The 17,313-nt window shown below is 44.0% G+C and overlaps 3 protein-coding genes across 6 annotated transcripts; 1 reads left to right on the top strand and 2 right to left on the bottom strand.

The window, feature by feature from the left end:
- Positions 1–434: 434 nt before the first annotated feature.
- On the top strand, positions 435–3,986 carry LOC118310948 (phospholipid scramblase family member 5). The gene is made up of 7 exons (XM_035634356.2): positions 435–771; positions 857–934; positions 1,056–1,248; positions 2,848–2,959; positions 3,049–3,148; positions 3,451–3,509; positions 3,816–3,986. The coding sequence occupies exons 1-7, from the start codon at positions 435–437 to the stop codon at positions 3,840–3,842; spliced, it is 906 nt and encodes a 301-aa protein (XP_035490249.2). The 3' UTR covers positions 3,843–3,986.
- On the bottom strand, positions 3,980–8,056 carry eif4e2 (eukaryotic translation initiation factor 4E family member 2). 4 transcript variants are annotated; one of them, XM_035634358.1, is made up of 8 exons: positions 7,899–8,056; positions 6,932–7,043; positions 6,720–6,854; positions 6,444–6,548; positions 6,198–6,350; positions 5,961–6,101; positions 5,226–5,299; positions 3,980–5,122 (listed from the first exon to the last, which is right to left on the bottom strand). In XM_035634358.1, exons 1-7 carry the CDS (start codon positions 7,916–7,918, stop codon positions 5,264–5,266), a joined length of 702 nt encoding a protein of 233 aa, XP_035490251.1. In that variant the 5' UTR covers positions 7,919–8,056; the 3' UTR covers positions 3,980–5,122; positions 5,226–5,263. The 4 variants fall into 4 exon arrangements, with proteins under 4 accessions (XP_035490251.1, XP_035490250.1, XP_035490252.1 ...); XM_035634357.1 differs by having other exon boundaries at positions 5,965–6,101; XM_035634359.1 differs by lacking the exon at positions 7,899–8,056 and adding an exon at positions 7,779–7,898 and having other exon boundaries at positions 5,965–6,101.
- An 86-nt stretch (positions 8,057–8,142) lies between these two features.
- capn10 (calpain 10) lies at positions 8,143–15,984 on the bottom strand. Its single transcript, XM_035634353.2, has 13 exons — positions 15,666–15,984; positions 15,101–15,353; positions 14,470–14,601; positions 14,150–14,346; positions 13,749–13,978; positions 13,516–13,657; positions 13,072–13,238; positions 12,712–12,968; positions 11,918–12,120; positions 11,199–11,454; positions 10,145–10,338; positions 10,006–10,051; positions 8,143–9,267 (listed from the first exon to the last, which is right to left on the bottom strand). The coding sequence occupies exons 2-13, from the start codon at positions 15,245–15,247 to the stop codon at positions 9,238–9,240; spliced, it is 2,001 nt and encodes a 666-aa protein (XP_035490246.2). The 5' UTR covers positions 15,248–15,353; positions 15,666–15,984; the 3' UTR covers positions 8,143–9,237.
- Between the last annotated feature and the right edge of the window lie 1,329 nt (positions 15,985–17,313).

Genomic DNA, 17,313 nt, shown 5'->3' with positions numbered 1-17,313 from the left:
TTTGACTCAACTGCTTGCAACTTATAACACTTTTTATTTAAGCGTCACACACACAAAAAAAGTTTGGGAACCATTCATTTAGTTCACCAGCTCCCACAATCCAGATTAGATGATTTTCTTATATAATATGTAAATGTAATGATTCTGAAATAAACTGTGGATAAACTGGAAACAATTGGACTCCATGGGAGCAATTTAAAGACCATCAATTTGGAATTTTTTTGTGGCCTTGAATATCTTAGGTAGTTGCATCACACACACTCTGACATCTAACTCCAAACAAGAGATGTCTGACTGAAGTCTAAAACACACTGAATAAAGTATCATTCTCTGATTTACTCAGCTAAGGCTGAACACTGACATTATCCTTTTGAAGAAACTTACAAGTTTTGATGTCGCGACTTCCACGTACTATATATTTTCAGTTCCGTCCCATGTCAGCTGTGACCAACCAGCCTCTTCCTTTTGGTGGACTGGAGCGAGAGAAGCACATCCACATGATCTTCAGGGCTTTCCAGAACCGCTGCGGGCCATGTGAGTGCCAGACTCACTCACACGGACCCGGACACCACCGAACGGCTCCTGACTGGGATCCTGACGAGCAGCTTTCAGTTCGGGCTCCTGAGAGGAAGACGGAGAACGGCTGCATGCAGCCGTCAGCGAGAGGGAGCGGGCCAGTGATGGAGGAGCAGAACCACGAAGGATCAAACTTCATGTCTGTGCTGGAAACAGTCAGTCAGATTCATATTAGCGCTAGGCCTGAGCTACAAGGTTAGGGGGAAAAAAGGGTGGATTTGTGTGTGTGTTGAAAGGCATCATTTTTCCACCTGAAGGGAACAATGCTCTGTTACTGCAGGTCCACAGTGTGTCCCCAGGAGGATCTACAGCATCACCACAGAGGGCAGCCGGCCACAGTTGTTTGTGGCCGTGGAAGGTACAGGTGCACGTTCAGCTCTGAGAGTCTCAACTGAGAACGTTCATCTCACCTGCGTTTCACATTAAGAGAGAGTGGATGATGGTGATGTTGTCTCTTCTTGGTTTCGCCCTCCTGTCAGAGAGCTCATGTGTGTGTCTCCAGTGTTGTGGTCCGGCCCGGGCCTGCACACTGAAGGGCTTCGACTGTCAGGGCCGCCAGGTCTTTTGTTTTGAAAGGCCCCTCAGGGCGGACGCCTGCTGCCTCGGCTGCTGCCTGATGGAGATGAGGGTCTACACCCCTCAAAAACATCTCATTGGCACTGTGAGCCAGAGGTAGGAAAATCATCGTCTTTGGTGGAGAGAACATTTTTTCAAGGACTGTGCTTGAATATGATTTGGAGAGGCTCCTGTTTTATTGAGTATTTCTATTTCCTGCTACTGTGTAATTCTGTGCCACTGGACTTCAGACGGAAATATGGAAATTTTACAGATAAAGCACATGATCCAGTAATAAAATATGGTACATACTCATCGGTGGAAGAATTAAACTTCATTAGTTACAATATTCTAAAGCTACCTGCGCATGAATTAATCAAAATAAAAAGTGCATTACACATACACACACACACACACACACACACACACACACACAAACATAATAGTAAAATAATAAAAAAAATTCAAAGCATTAATATTTTGAAAAACATATGCTCTTTTCCTACTTAAAGTGCATTTACCTGCTATTGCTTCTGTACTTCTCCGTCAGTAGCGCCTGGTTTTTACTTGAATTTTTATTCTGCAATATTAATAAGCCTCATAAAATGTGTGTATTTCTTCCACACCTGGAGTTTGACCTGAAAATGCAATTACAACACACTTTTCCTATCATGTACTCCTAATAGAAAATATTTTCAACGAGATGAGAATGTACCGCTGGCTTCAATACAGTGTATGCCCTCAGTCAAAGGATCTGCTCAATTATTAAACAGGAGGAAAATCCAAATAAAGTTTAATTTCAAACATACCTATCTGTCTGATACTCACTCACTCATCCACACTCTAACCAAATAAACCAACAAAAAACCTACAGCATCCCCTGCGGGTCATCCAGTCTAAGGGGACACACATTTTTTTTAATATTATTTTCATGTCTTTTATCATTACTTTTATCATTTTGGTGAATTAACCTCTGCACCTCCTGCTATAGGAATATTCTACCAGCCATCTTAATACTTTACATTCTCAGACTGAACAATCGTAATGTGAGCCTTTTTCCATGTGGCTCCCAGCCTCAGGCCACCCAGAACCACCGTGGCTGCCCAGGCCTGTCTGTAAATAGCAATGAGAGCCTTTACTGTTCCACAGCCGGTGTGTAGTCTAAAGCTGGGGCGAGTTAATGCACAAAAACAGCTGTCTGCATGGAGACACGGCAACAGAGCTGCGCTGGACTGGGAAGGAAGGAATGCGCCATCCTCCTTAATGTGAATGGTGGCTGGGAGCAACGGCAGGAACCTGTGTCCCGCAGCCATACCAAAATACTCCATCTGGCCTGAGTCTGACTCCAGGGTTGGCTGCATGGGGGTGCCTTTGTGGGTCGAATTTAGCGTTTTCCAGAAGCAACACCCTGTGAAGTTGTGTCCAATTAAGACTGACCTGGCAGAGGTTTCAGCAACCAAACATCTACTTGGTATAAATATTCCCTCAGTTGCACTAGAATAAAGCATGGCCCAATGTGAACTCTGCCGACACCAGGCAAACAAAGGTTTTGGTGCTGCAGAGTCATGACAGCTGAAAATGTGATCAACCGAGCATCAAGGCCGAGCTGCGCCACTGTGTGAAGTACTGGCCAGTGCATCTGCCAGGTTGCTTGTTGCATGGTTATGCAAGGAAGTGTGTGTGAGGCTGTTGTGTGTTGTCTGCCCGTGTTTCCAGGTGGAGCATGTTCACCCCTCTCCTGGAAGTGTGTGATTCAGAAGGAGCGACTACCGTCAGTGTGCAGGGCTCCTGCTGCCCGTCTCGCTGTTTATCCAGCCAGCGATTTCAGGTAGTAATATTTAAGATAGCCAAAGCTACAAAAAAAAAAATGTAAGAGTGTCTGACATTCTGCATTTCTGGCTCTTGATCATATACCAGATTGTCTCAAACATTGGTGAGAAAATTGGCACAATATGGAAGAAATGGCCTGGCTTCAATGACGAACGTAACATGGACCATGAATATTTTGGTTTGGATGGTGAGTTCTACCAGAGTCAATTTTATTCAAGTGGTTCCCACTGTGGTTCTTTTTATATCATGTACAATTTTACTTAACATAATCAAGAGCATGGCAGGAAGTTTTCTTTTCACAAATCTTTCTCAATATTTTCTTCGCAATTTATGGGAATCATCAGCTTTCCTGTCAGAACTCTGTCAACACACTGTCGTCATGTATTTCAAATTCTAGCAATTTGACCGTTTGTGGTACCAGCAGCCGTTTACTGTATACCCTTTTCATATTTCCATTTAATAATTGTGCTATTTATGTCACTCTTCCAGTGCCACCGGGTATGGAATCCCACATTAAACTACTGCTGCTAGCAACCACTTTCCTGTTGGTAAGCATTTGAATTTAAATTGTCACATCACTTGATACTTTAGATAATTCTTTTCATTAATGCCTTGACTTGTAACTGTTGTGGATGATCCAGGTGGAACTAATTGTAGTAGTAAAATTTTATCCATAATGCAACTAGCAGCAATATTTGTCAAATAAATGTAGTGGAGCAAGAAGTGCATATCTGCCTGAGATGCACTGAAATTTGTGTCCTCATGTGTAGCACTTCACTAAATGTACTCATATCTCACCCACGATTTAAATTCACTCGCAGATCTACTCATTTGTTATTATAATTTCTCCACAGAATCACATGTTCTTTGAGATGAGCTGATCAGCAAAAAAAAAAGGACAACAATTAGTAGCATTGATGTAAACTACTGAGGCACTTCACCAGCCAGGTTTCACAAAAGAGTCTGGGGCCTGTGAACCAAGGATCTGATTTTTGAAAGGAAAGTGACAATGAACCAGTTTTTAGCAGCAGATGCATATTTGACATTTATTGCTTGAAACCATCAGGTGTACATCCAACATAGTTTCGTCACTTTTGACACGCGCGCACGCACACACCCATCATCGCACAACCAAACATAGGCAGCATTACAGTTTTTGAACAAACTATAGACGCTGTCTGAACATGGTACAATGTTGAAAATGCTCCAGAGGAACCAAATGTAACAGACCCTGACCCTGGGCCCAGTTTTGTTTATTTTGCTAAAAAATTAAAAAGGAGAGAAAGGTCAGCGAAACCTAATACACCTTTGCTGAGGACATTAAAGCAGAGCCCCAACCCTTGGATTATTTAAAGGCGGGGTGAAGACGAAACAAACAAGAGGGACTCCTGGATCAGGTCGGGCTCGAGGCCAGGCACAGTGATCGAGGCAGCTTGGCAGTCCAATTTTAAGATGCCGCCCACACAACCTTCTGCCCAACACAGGATGGTCCTCATCCTTTGGGATTCGACCTCCAGGTCAAAGACGGAGAATCATCATTGATTCAATTAAGTGATCTTTGAAGTGGAGTGTATTTACAAATATATCATACACAACAATAGCAATCAGTAAATCATTTTAGTTCGAAGTGACCAGAGGAATTGTAGTTAAAATACAGCACTGTAATAAAATGTCGTTTACTGGCAACCCTGTTTGAGTCCCAATAATACAGATGAGCACAGACTTATTTAAAACAGCAGGAAGTGTGATGTGATGTAAAGCAATAAAATCCGATCTAGCATTATAACAGATTGGTTTCCTCGTTGGTTCTGTTGTATTTTCTCAAGTACACTTTGTTAACAGCTAATGACAAACACCAGTCACATGCCCCCCTCTGGTGGCAGGTTAACAGATGTTACAAGTTGCATTACAAAACATAAAAAATGGAGGCATTGTTCTCCTCTGGTTGATTAAAAATAACGCATATTTCTCCTTTCGACTTAGTTCACTGTCCACTTGAAAGGCTTTTCTGTTCCATTTCAAATTCGGCACGAAAGAAGGAATCATCTCCCCGCCCCTGTTCCTGACTTTAATTCTGTCTTTCGAATTACAAAGTGCCAATCCACGCAGCGGAATCCTTCCCTGGACTCGCCATTCCCCAACAAATCAAGTATCCTCACACCTACAAAACCAAACAAACAGACAAACAACATCAGCATGAGACAAAGCACATCAGAGAAAAAACTATTTCTTGGACTCATCATTAATGCAGCGACATTTCTTACCCTTGCAGAGGTTCTGTGTGAGGGCCTAACGTCCGCTGCTAGGATTCACCAGACCATGGAAGTCTTCCCATGCTCTGCAAAGGGGGGATGCAGCACATCATCATTCATAATAATGAAATGATATTTATGCTAATTTTTAAGTGAGAGAGCATCAATTTACTGCAAAAGTACATGAAACATTATAGAATTGGCAAACATGGTTATAATTTACTTTGTACAAATAACATTTACACACAAATCTGACGGTGAAAAAATTGAGAAACAGAGTTTGCCTGTGTTTTTTAAATTTTTTTTGCAATAGCTGTGAATTTTGTTATAGAAGCATTTAATTACTAAATTATTATGACCAAGGAAAGTAATGCGGTAAAATTTGTCCTGCAGCTAACAAATATCATCCTAACTGTTAATAATGTTGATTATTTCCCCCACAAACAATAAAATTATATAAAACATAGAGGAGCAGCAAATCTTAAGATTTAAGAAGCTGAGGATCCTGGGAGGCAAAATTGTTTTGATTAAAAAATGAATTGATTAAACGGTCATCAAAAACCACATCTGATCTGTCAAAGTTGTGAGAAACATTATCAGTTTTAGAGAATTCTGCTCTTTAAAGCAACAATGAAACGTAAGAGTTATAAAGTGTCATTCATGAGATATGAATTTTTGTTGTCTTGTGAGCATGCATGCATATGTGAGAGAGAGGATGAGAGGAAATAGTAAAACGATTAGACATACATACTTGATGCTGTCTGTGTGCGTCTTGTACTCCATGATGGTGTTGGGGGGCAGGTTGAGGACTCGGCGCAGGGTGTCTCTGATGCGAGCGGTGGTCGACTGGTCACTGGCCGTTTTGTTCCAGATGGAAATGATGTCCTCCTGAGTGAAAGAAGCACGAAGACGGGGCATGATTAAGTATGTTGGGAGTGCCGCAGTGCAGGGTTACATGCAACAGTGTCAGTTTGGCGTGTTTACCTGGAAGCGCACTGACACCACGGCGCCACAGATTTCCTCTCCCACCATGAACTGTTCCCCCAGCATGGCCAGGATCAGGTTCTCCCAGCAGCGAGACGCTAGGCCTTTCCTCAGACGGATGATCCACTTACCACCCATCTTATTGGCATCGTCCTACACACAAGACGAGCACGGTTTCGGACTGAAACATTATTTTAGTGTACAAGATCTCGGCAAGTCCAAGAATATCAGCAAATGTGTACTCACCTCCCACATGGGTTTGATACCCTCCTTGAAGAGGTGGAAGTCACTGTGTCCTGTCAGATCCCCCGGTCGGATCATGTGACTATAGAAGCGCCAGAACTGTTCCACCTAAGAAAGGAAAAGAAATAATTACCTTGATAACGGTGGGAGAATGGCTCTGTAGAAGTTTGCATTGAGAATGTGGGGCTGTGTCTGCCTTGAGTGACAAACCAAAGTCAACAGGCTCTCCGCCCTATCTACTGTACGCTCTCTCTTAAGAGGTCACCGGGAGAAACCTACCGAGGCGAAGCTGCCGATCTGTTTGATGTTCTGCTCGTAGCTCTGGGTGCTGGCTGGTCTGCCTGGGGTTCGTCTGGAGTACCAGAAGGTGTAGTTGTATTGAAGAGGGTGCTCTCCTGGCCCTGGCACCACCATCTGCACATGAGGAGGGGAAGGTGACTAAGACACACAACTTACTTAAGAGTGTGCAAGTCTTTCTTTGACTGGCTCACCTTCCTCCTGGAGGCGTTCTGTTCCCTGTCCTCGTCCTCGCTTTTTTCCTTCTCACCGTCTTTCGGTGAGCCCTGGTCCTGGTCGTGGTCTCCGCTGTCATCGTCTTTCAGACTGGATTTCACGGACGACACGCAGGGAGGAAAAACTAAAATAATGGGGGACTTGCACTGCGTTGCCAGTTTATTAGGTACACCTTTGCTTAAACTGTTACAGTCGAATAGAGCAGCCGTGCAACAGATCAAGACTTCAGCTTTTGTTGACCGTGTTGCCGAGGTGATAGGCCAACTCTATTAAACTCTTATGAGCTTTACTGTGTTATGGTGATGGGTATTTGTAATGACTAATGAACCCTAATATAAATGGGGTAGACACAATATAAGAAACTAACACTGGGTATTACCTTCCTATAGTTTGGCTACTGTGCAACAAATAAACTAAGTGAAGTGAGTGAAGCTGCCGCACACCTGCACTGCCCGGACCCCCGGGCCCCACGACACCCTGTCAGCTGCCTGCCCGTGCCTCAGGGACCGCGGGAGTCCAGTTGTGAGCCGAGGCTGCGCGCACCTTCCCCGGCCTCTGCCACGACTACCACGCCGAGGACTCGCGGCCTGTCCGCCTTCCGCCAGGCGAAGCTACGGCTAGCGACGCGGCACATTTCCTCCCTTCAACACACTGTCCACCCGCTGTCGTTACTTCAATGCGTTTCAACTGCGACAGCCAGTGTGTGTGTGTGTGTGTGTGTGTGTGCGTGTGCGTGTGTGTGCGTGTGCGTGTGTGTGCGCGCGCGCCTCGCTGTCACGGTGGGGTTCATGAGCGAACACGGACCATGCGATATACCTGACACACCTCTTTCTATTTCACACGCAGGCAGCGCCGGCGGCTCCCGTTAGCATTCGGCTCCCCGGTGCACACGCGGCGGCGACGCGGAGCGGGACGATGTTCCACGGAAACTTTCGAAGTACTCACGCGTCAAATTTGTTGTTCATTATCTTCTCGGTGGGAGCCTCTCGGAGTCCGACCACAGCCTCCTGAATTCCGCAGGAACGGCGGCGCGCATGTCAGACGCCGGTGTACGCGCACGCCATGTGCTGGTCGCGGTGATGCGCGTGGAGGAGAGCCGAGGGGGCTTGACCGACACCCGGCTTCAGTCTGTCAGCAACCGTGTCACACTCACTGGAAACATGTAGGATGCAAAGAGCCAAACACCGAATCAAAAATGGCTGGATTCATAACCAGCAAATTTATTCATCACATCTCATACAAGCACACTCCCGAATAAATACCACAGCACAGAAACACTCTGTCAACTCCAGTGAACAGACAGAGAGCCTGTGACTTTCTGCACACACAGACATGGGTACGAGCCGGCAGACACACTGCACCACACAGTCGCAGTCTAAACACAAAAACGGGGCCGCCGGCGGCGGCCGCCTCTTCATATGAACCGTCTTCCTCTGATGTGCCGCATCCCTTGTTTCATCCCATCCATCCGTCCCCTTCTTCCCATCTGTGCCTGCGGCCACTTCAAACAGCGGCTGTGTTCAGGTCCAAGCGGAGCTGTGGACCGAGTCTAGGGGGTGACAAGGGAGGAGAGGGGCTGAGGAGAGAGTCAGGAACAAAGTGGACTTCTTTAGGTCCAGCCTGACTCAAGTGATGCCCAGGGAGGTGAGCGGGTTCGCGGTTGAGGGATTGAGAAACCCTCGTGTCTTTGTCCAGAGGTAAACGATGCAAGTTAGCTACAGTAAAGGAGCAGATTGTGTGGGGGATGAGGGATGGGAGAAAAGGTCTGGTATGGTATGGCACGGTATGGTGTGGTGTGGTTTGGTTGGCTCTGCTGGTGGAGACCATCCCCTCACCCCTTGCCCCCTTGTGCCTCTGTGAGGACCTTCATGAGAGGGTCCTTTGTTCCGGGCCGGCAGGCGCACCAGTGAGTGAATGAGCAAGAGCAGTGGCGGCCCTCTTCAATGGCTGCTGTTTGTTTACACCAGCCAGTCCCGTCATAGTTCATTAGCAGCCCAGCCCACCGACAACCTCTGATGTCCTAATCGCCGATGAGTGTGTGGCTGCCCATCAGCCCTGAGCCTCAGCGGTTCAGGATAAAGGGGTTTCTACGATTCCCGACACACACATTCCCACTAACTCTTTCCATCTTTCTGCCTTCTCAGCCACACACACACAGACAGACACATACACACACACACACACTGCATGGTGAGGTTGGATAAGAGAACTGGTTCTTTCATCGTGGGCCAAGAGGCACAGGGACGTGAGCCGACATCAGATGAGCAGCCCCAGTCCCAGAGAACTAGCTTTGCATCACAGAGATGTGAGAGACCTGCCGCCCAGAGAGGAACAAAGCAAGACAGAGGGATTATTGAGTGTTGCCCTCTTCTAACCACTATCATAGCCTTAAAAATATGGACGTAAGCAATGTACAGATCCAATGTGACACACTGAGTTAGCATTGACACAGGATAAGCTCTCACATTGCTTCCCCTGTGACCCTCATCTGAATGTCAACTTTCCATAAAGTTAATAAAAACAAAAGGTTAAAATAAATATTTCTATTGTTGAAAAACACATTGTGAGCAGAGAGGTGACAGAAAAGGTTTCTTGATCATAATCTAACAACACCAAGGCTGCAGGTAACAAATACTATCACGGCAGATAATTGTTTTGATCAGAAGTTTCGAAGAACTGTGAATGTCAATCATGACTCCCCTGAGGGCAAACCTTCAAGTTGTTAAGGTTGTCAACAATCCAAAACTCCAAAATATTCAATCAATATTACAATGATTATAAAACTTAATTTTTGAGAAGCTACTTCATATATGAGTTAAGCAATCAATCTCGAATTAAATCAAACCCCTGCTGTATTGTTTGTTTGTTTTTTGTATTTTCATTGTGTCTAGGTCTTTGTTTTGTATCACCTTGTTAAAAATATTGAAAGTAATAACTATCCCCTTGGACCAATTAAGCCTTATCTTGTGATAATTGTGAAAATAACAACAATCAGTTGTGAAAAATTGCTGCCAATTCATTTTGTCGTCATCATGCACTACATCATACACACCTCTTGAATGGCTCTTCCCAGCCTCTCCTGACTTTTCACCACCTTCCTGAAAGACAAGTTCATCCATCATTACCTCCTACAGACAGCGATATGACAATGACACCTGCAGATGCTGCTATTACCCATGTAGTCACCTAACCTGTGTATTCTGCGAGCCAGGCTGAGGGAGAAGTCTGCCGAGCAGTCGGGCTCATAAGTAGACGGTAATATGGCGTAAGCTCCAGGAGGAAGGCTGCAGGCCAGACTGACATCCTGTGTGTAACAGTGGGGGACGCAACTGGCCGCGGGATCCTCGTCCCTGGGGATCGTCTGTGCACATTCCCCTTCTACGACCTGGATAGAGTCAAAAACAGACACTCTTGTAGGAATTATAATGGCAGCTTCCACTCGTCATTCAATTATCATTATATACTACACTATAACAAGAATAATATACAAGATGGTGGCCCTTCTACTGTATAATTTACTTAAAATCATCCAGACCAAGTATATATACATATATACTATACATATTTTTACATATTTCATTTTATTGTATAGTTTTTCATTACTGCTCTTCTCCTTGTACATACAGTACTTCATTTTGTATTTGTTTTGTTATGCACCAAAACACCAAAGCAAATTCCTTGTGTGTGAAAACCTACTTGGTAACACAATTCTAAATCTGAGACTGAATCTGGTATTCTCAGATACTTTATTGTGTTTAGTTATGTCTTATCTTGAGTTGTGTCAAGTTGTGCTTAGGACTACAGGAAAACATTGATTGTTACGGTCACAGCAGCAAATTTACACTGGTGCTTTCAAACAAATTAACAAAAACAATAATCAGAGGCGATTTGTGCCCGAACAGTAAGAAAATCATCTCTTGAGTCAAACTACCTAAAGAAGTTGTTCTACAATAAGATAGTATCTGTCAGTGTTTCTGTTTTGTTGTGTTTATTTTGCTGGATACAATGTACTTTTAAACCAGAGTTGCTCTGAAAACAGATAGGAATGTAATTTATCAGAAAATTTTCAATTTCAACACTCCACTCTACTTTTCACACTCTAATCCAGACCACAGTTGACATCTGAGTACAAATAGCAAGATGTTTATTATGTAAATAAATGGCTTTAAAATCCAACTGATTACAGCATAATTACTGGGGGGAAAGTCCACAGAAGTATCTAAATGTCACTGGTATTTGACTGACCTTGTAAATGTGGAAGCCAATAGGGAGCAGATCAGTGTCAGGGCTGTTCTGGTGCAGGGTTATCCTGACATTAACTCCTGGGGTCACCGCTGAGTCGTCTGACACTGTAAAAGGGAAGAAGGGATTCTGCCAGTGAGACAGGAAGTTCCTGCTTCCTCCGGCCGTCTTTCCCTCCGCCCACGAGCCCCAGAAGTAGCTGGTCTCCCACTCAACATCTGTGGTTAATGGCAGTGAAGGTGCTGGGCTTCTTAGGGCACTGAGGAGGACAGCGATGAAACATGACAGTAGGAATATCCATCTTCCTTAACTTGTTTGGGTTAATGGTTTAAAGCAAGCTCTCAGCTGTTGAGAAGCAGAACAACTTTGATTTATTTGTTCCATTTCTTTAAAGGTGTTTTTCAATTTGGCCAGCAGGTGTCACTAAATATTTATAGCCAGTGTTTTCTATAGAATGCAACTGTTGTTCAACATCGTGTTTTGTCAATTTAATGATACACTTGAGTAATCAGTGAGAATAAATTTGCCATTTGTATTCACAAATAAGTTTTATTCACAAATAAGTTGTTTTCCCTGAAGGAAATTACAATAAGGCACATGTGTGAATGGCAGCGGAACCTTTTGACACTGTGAGGTTCAAAATGTCAAATAAAAGGTTGAAAAAAACATGTCTGTCTTCATAAGATGGACTCATGAACTTATTGTTTTTAGCTGGTCCTTACCTAAGGGATATAGAGGAGGAGGAAAAGACCCTAATGAGAAAGTGGCCCTGGGCCCCGGGCTTGTAGGTGCTGGGGATGAGCAGGTGGTATCCAGGCTCCAGCTGCCCACGGAGGACCACCTCTCTCTCGTAGGCGTGGCAGTGAGTAGAAGCACAAGGAGGTTTGTTCAACATGCGGCTCAGATTCAAATGCTTCTTTTCCACCTGGGGACAGAAAGAATGCACTTAACTGGCAAAAAGCCGCAACCAACAACAACAATAAAATAATAATGATAATCTTTATCTATAGCACATTCCCAAACATACTGTAAGGTAAAAAGTGCTTCACACACGGCAGCAACTTAAAAACAAGAAAACCATTCCACAAATTATCATAGACTTAGACCAAATGAAACCATTAACAATGTCACCAGCAAAAGGGCTGACAATAAAAAATTAAAGAAAATCTTGTCAATAAAATTGTGTTTTAAGAAAAGATACAAAAGAGATCAGTGATTCTGCTGACCGTTTCTCCTCAAGCAGCTCATCCCACAGTGGGATTGGAAGTGATTAAAGATTTCTGATGGAGAATCTCAGGCTAAGAACTGGCTCATATGCGACTCAGAGGTCAGATATATAGCACGAGGAGAGGCCATGACGGGCTTTAAGATCGTAAACACGACTGGGAGCCAGTGCAAGGAGGCTAACAGCTTGGATTATTATTAAAAGCTTGGCGTCGGAGTTCTGTACGGTCTGGAGCCAATTAACAGTCACAAACACAGAGTTTCTCGTTTCCACATGAATTATGGCACAAACCTTCCACATGTGCAGAGCAGTAGCCTGGTAGTGCTGGTGCTTTGTGTTCTCTGTGTCCTCCAGGTGCGTTCGTGCATGTTTCTCCATGTTTCTCCACTTCCTCTGCTGCAGCAGGGACACCAGAACTTCTCCCCTCTCGCTCACTTTGAGCCAAAACTTGGGGTTGGTACCGTAGCTGCTGCTGTTTCGGCTACCACCAGCTGAGTGGCCTTTGACCCACCGGCCGGGCAGTTGATGGCTGTGTGTTAGCAGACATCCTGTCAGAGAGGAGAGTTGTCAGGGTGGTGGAGGGGGAAGGCTGTCAAGAAGAAATTGTGACTGAAACAGTAGGAAACATCTTTTATGAAATAAGAAAATTACCAGTATAGATGCTCTTTAGGTGTCCCTCCTCACTGATGGGGTATCCCACTGTGACATCATCAAACTGGGACATGAATTCAGCCTCATCCAACCAGAACTCACCCTCAGCCACCCGGGCTTGTAAATCTGAAGCACAATGAGGGTCGACAGACTTCCAACCTGCACCGCTGCGGAGAGAAACATATATATATATATATATATATATAAGGACCTAAGTACATGTCTGAAAGCAGCTTATGAAGCACATAATAATAATAATAATAATAATAATAATAATAATAATAATAATAATAATAATAATAATAAATTTCATTTATGGAGCACTTTTCATTGCTAAAAGCAATCTTAAAGTGCTACAGAGTAAAAACAAGATAAAAGAAAATAGAAAAAAATAGGTTTAAATAGAAAAAACATCGGTAGAAGAAAGAAGAAGAAAATGCCTACCTCCCTATCCAGCCCCCTCCCCAGCAGCATCTTCCCCAGGGGTTTCTGATCCTGAGAAGCCGCACTTTGCTCCCAGACACCGTCTTCACATCCAACCACTCCATGACAGTCAGAGCATGGTACTGGCCCAGCTCACTGGCGCCTGGAATAGGCAAAGAGATCAAGAGGTCATGTGACGAAGGGATCAGGGATCACAAGATCACATCTCTGTGCGAGGCAGCAGTGTTCCTGACCTCCAGGGCTCCTGTGAGTGGAGCAGCTCAGCACACAGTCATCTTTCACAGGGTACAGAAGGTTCAGGTCAAGCCTTCTCCTCCTGAACTGTTCGCTGTCCTGTTCTGATCTCGGCTCCGCCTCTGACCCAGAGTCCCCCAAGCTCCATTGTTCCGCTAGGCCACCGGTCAAATCCACCAGGGCTTCAGACACCTGCCCTGCCCACAGCCGCTCGTATGAGCCATGAAGCCTAGAGAGGATGGATGGGACAAACGGGAAACAGGATTTCCAAACCTCATTAAACATGCTGATGGGAATACCCAACAAGGTCACTGAAACTTTCCAAAATAACAATAAAAAATATCTGTCCTAGTTCACAGTTCATATTAGAAAAGACAGGGAAATTCCACAGGCTACTTACTTGGCATAGGCCTTCTCCAACAAGGCTACCCAAAAGCCAGTGGGGGAGTGGCAGCTTGAGAAGCACAGAGTTGAATGAATACAGGGAAGGCGGTCGTCAATGGTCACCTCTGTCCAGTATCCCTGCTGCCAGAAACGTAACCGGAAGAAGCCCCTGTACCTGCTGTCACCCCACTGGGGCTGTTCTGGGGGTAACACCTAGACAGAGTCATGGACTAAGTCACAACAGCAGTGCAGTACAGAAAAACACAGACAGCTGCCCATGTTTGTTGAAAAAACCCCCCAATTAAACTCTAAATCCTAATGTACTTGTTTCTCTACCTTGTTGAGTAGATGTTTGTTCTTGAGCAGGACAGTGCAGGCACAGAGGAACCAGCAGTCTCCTAACAAGCCTTGTTTAGCATGACGCAGGTTGATGTTGTCAGGGAAGAGAACTGGTGACTGGCAGATTTCCTGGAGGCGAGAGATTTTAATAAAGGAGGATCGACACTGACTGACATTGAATTGAATTTGTTGTTGTTAGGAAGTTGTAAACATTGAGGCCAGGGCCTCCGAAAAATGTTGTTTTTTCATATTATCAGATGATATTGATCAAGATGAAAGACATTGTGAAATGTAATGCTAAAGAATATTTCTTCTTTTTGTGATTAGCTCTGCTTTGTGAAATACTGAAAAATAACCTGTAAGCACTCATAATCACAGCACACACACACACACGCACACACACGAACACACACACACACACACACACACACACACACACACACACACACACACACACACACACACACACACACACACACACACACACCGCATTTCTTTGGTTGAACGAACGATGATGCAAGATTCACACAATCACAACAGCATGGCAACAATTAACCCAAGACAAAAAACAAACATAGACGGAACTCCCTACGGCATTTCCCATTTCCCCCTTGGCAGCGTTTCAAACCTGCGGCCGCCGCCAGGTGATGTTCCCCTGCAGCCGAGCGACAGGCGTGGTGCTGTCAGAGAACAGGGACGTGTCGTCAGAGGGGAAGTCCAGGTCCTGGAACAGAGCCTCGCCCTGCCCACACGCCACCCTGCCCTCTCCTTTCATGGCTCCTGCCCCTTTGTGGGTCGCACCTCCTTGGTCATCGGGTGAACCTCAGCCAGCGGTGACCAACCCTCACTGACCCCATGTGCACGTCCCACCTGCCGTACACCTAAAAACAATCATAGTTGTGTTATGCATTTGTGAGATTTTACAAATGTGTTGCTTTGTGCAAAGAGCACAGCAAAGAATTGCAACCTGTTCACCTAAAGTGTTGTTCAATTTATTTTGAATTCATCAGTGTTTGCATATAATTATGTTTCATGCATGTTATTGATGACATGCATATTGTTGCATGATGCCTTAAACTCGTATTTTAATTTTACTACACACAAAAAAAGGACATACAAAATCCGTCTGTACACATACCTATGTATGTGCTGTGTATTCATGTGTGGCTCTCTTTCATGTGTCTCCATCTTACCTTGCTCCTCTTATAAGCATCTTTTCTCTGGTCGCTGTCATTTTGTTGCAGTGACAGTAAGAGCTAGCCGCCAACGTTAGCATCCGTTAGCTTGTCATGCAGAGCGGCGGAAGAAGAATCTAACGTATCGCTTCATCGTGTCACGGTTTGAGGACAATAAGCGCCGCGGGGATTTCATCCCACGACAGAGGGTTTCATTCTGAGTAGCAGTGACACATCCAAACCAAACCACATCTAACGTATCATCCCGCTGAGATTGGGGGGAATAAAATAACAACACGTAAAGTCTTCCGCCTGGACTTCCGGCCGCTTCATTCGTGAGTGAATCCTTCCTGTGTGGTTGGTCGCTCCCGCCACCTACTGTTCATACAATGAATTACATACAGGAGGTCACTTGTTTGTGATGATAAAAAAGCATGGATATTATTATATTATGATCATGATATTGTGATGTAATATTATGTACATTATGAACCCTTAAAAAATACAGTTTCACACGTGTTGACTAAGCTGTAAGTTCACTCCAGAGGCTGCAGGACATGGTGCTGTTATACTGTATCCTTATACTGGGTGGTGTTTGACCACCTTATTGATTTTATTAACCAGTAGTAGTAGTAGTAATAATAATAATAATAATAATAATAATAATAATAATAATAATAATAATAATGACTTTATTTATAAAGTACATTTTTTTACCCCCCACCTCACCCCCACACCCGCCATTTTGCATTTAGATTTTTCTGTGTTCTCTTTATTCACTTTAAAAAAATGTCAGAACCAGGTAGTCACACAAAGTCATTTAATAATGAAAAATTGCACATTTATTGCTTTTAAACAACACATTAATACATTTCATTCATTGAAATTAAAAATGATGATTACATTCAATTCATCATATGCGTCTTTGAGCTGATTACTTCACGTGATGTCCCATGCTGCTCGATGTTTTTATTTTAATTAGAAAGACAAAAAGGAAAACATTAGATTGAATATTGGCTTAGTGTTGTGTGGTGTTGTAGCACAAAGAGGTTGACTTAATGTGGCACAGACTCCTTGGTGCGCTGCACCCACTCTGAGTCAGGGTTTGCACATACACATTTGTTTTGCATTGTCTTGAAACTGTATTAACGAGACAGAGAAAAGTTCAGACATGTGCCTCATAAAAATGGATGTGAATCCAGATGGGTTTCTTTTTTCTTATATTATTGCCTTGATGTCGCAGTAATTTGTGACCTCCTGGGTTGTGTAGAATTTCAGCGGATTGGATTTTCCTTGTAATGTGTGCAGCAAATTTTCATGGGACCTTCAAGGAAGAAGAACACAAACATTTTAGCAGAGTCCAAATAAAATATTTAATAATCAAAAACGCTTGACAAAAAACATATTCATATTGAGGTCATACTTCCTGCATTCACTCAGCAGCAGCAGCAGCAGCAGCATTACTGAGACACACACAGCATGGTTTTCCATCCGCACTCAGCTTCTCTTCAGCAGTAAATCAAAAAAAATTCTGATTTGTTTTCTCAAAGTGGATGAACTGATAAAGTTTGTCTCCTGACAGTGAAGTTTCTGTGTGATATTGGAAAGTCCCACGCCAAGCAAAGAATCCAGATGGAAACAGTAGTGTAGTACATTCTAATGTTAA

This window comes from Scophthalmus maximus, chromosome 5 (genome assembly GCF_022379125.1).
Source record: "Scophthalmus maximus strain ysfricsl-2021 chromosome 5, ASM2237912v1, whole genome shotgun sequence".
NCBI classification, from domain to species: domain Eukaryota; kingdom Metazoa; phylum Chordata; class Actinopteri; order Pleuronectiformes; family Scophthalmidae; genus Scophthalmus; species Scophthalmus maximus.
The sequence above is the reverse complement of the archived record's forward strand: the minus strand, read 5'-3'. Positions and strand labels throughout refer to the sequence as shown.

Bases quoted from the DNA above. Each gene is read 5' to 3' on its own strand.
- eif4e2 (XM_035634357.1), bottom strand. From the start codon at position 7,918: ATGAACAACAAATTTGACGC. The intron at 7,044-7,898 runs GTGAGTACTTCG...CGTGAAATCCAG, and splicing joins ATGAACAACAAATTTGACGC to TCTGAAAGACGATGACAGCG. The intron at 6,351-6,443 runs GTGAGTACACAT...TCTTGTGTGTAG, and splicing joins GTATCAAACCCATGTGGGAG to GACGATGCCAATAAGATGGG.
- LOC118310948 (XM_035634356.2), top strand. From the start codon at position 435: ATGTCAGCTGTGACCAACCAGCCTCTTCCTTTTGGTGGACTGGAGCGA. The intron at 935-1,055 runs GTACAGGTGCAC...CCCTCCTGTCAG, and splicing joins GTTGTTTGTGGCCGTGGAAG to AGAGCTCATGTGTGTGTCTC. The intron at 3,510-3,815 runs GTAAGCATTTGA...ATTTCTCCACAG, and splicing joins TAGCAACCACTTTCCTGTTG to AATCACATGTTCTTTGAGAT.
- capn10 (XM_035634353.2), bottom strand. From the start codon at position 15,247: ATGAAAGGAGAGGGCAGGGTGGCGTGTGGGCAGGGCGAGGCTCTGTTC. The intron at 10,052-10,144 runs GTTAGGTGACTA...CTTGTCTTTCAG, and splicing joins CTGGCTCGCAGAATACACAG to GAAGGTGGTGAAAAGTCAGG. The intron at 9,268-10,005 runs GTGTGTATGATG...TCTGGGCGGCAG, and splicing joins TGGGAAGAGCCATTCAAGAG to GTCTCTCACATCTCTGTGAT.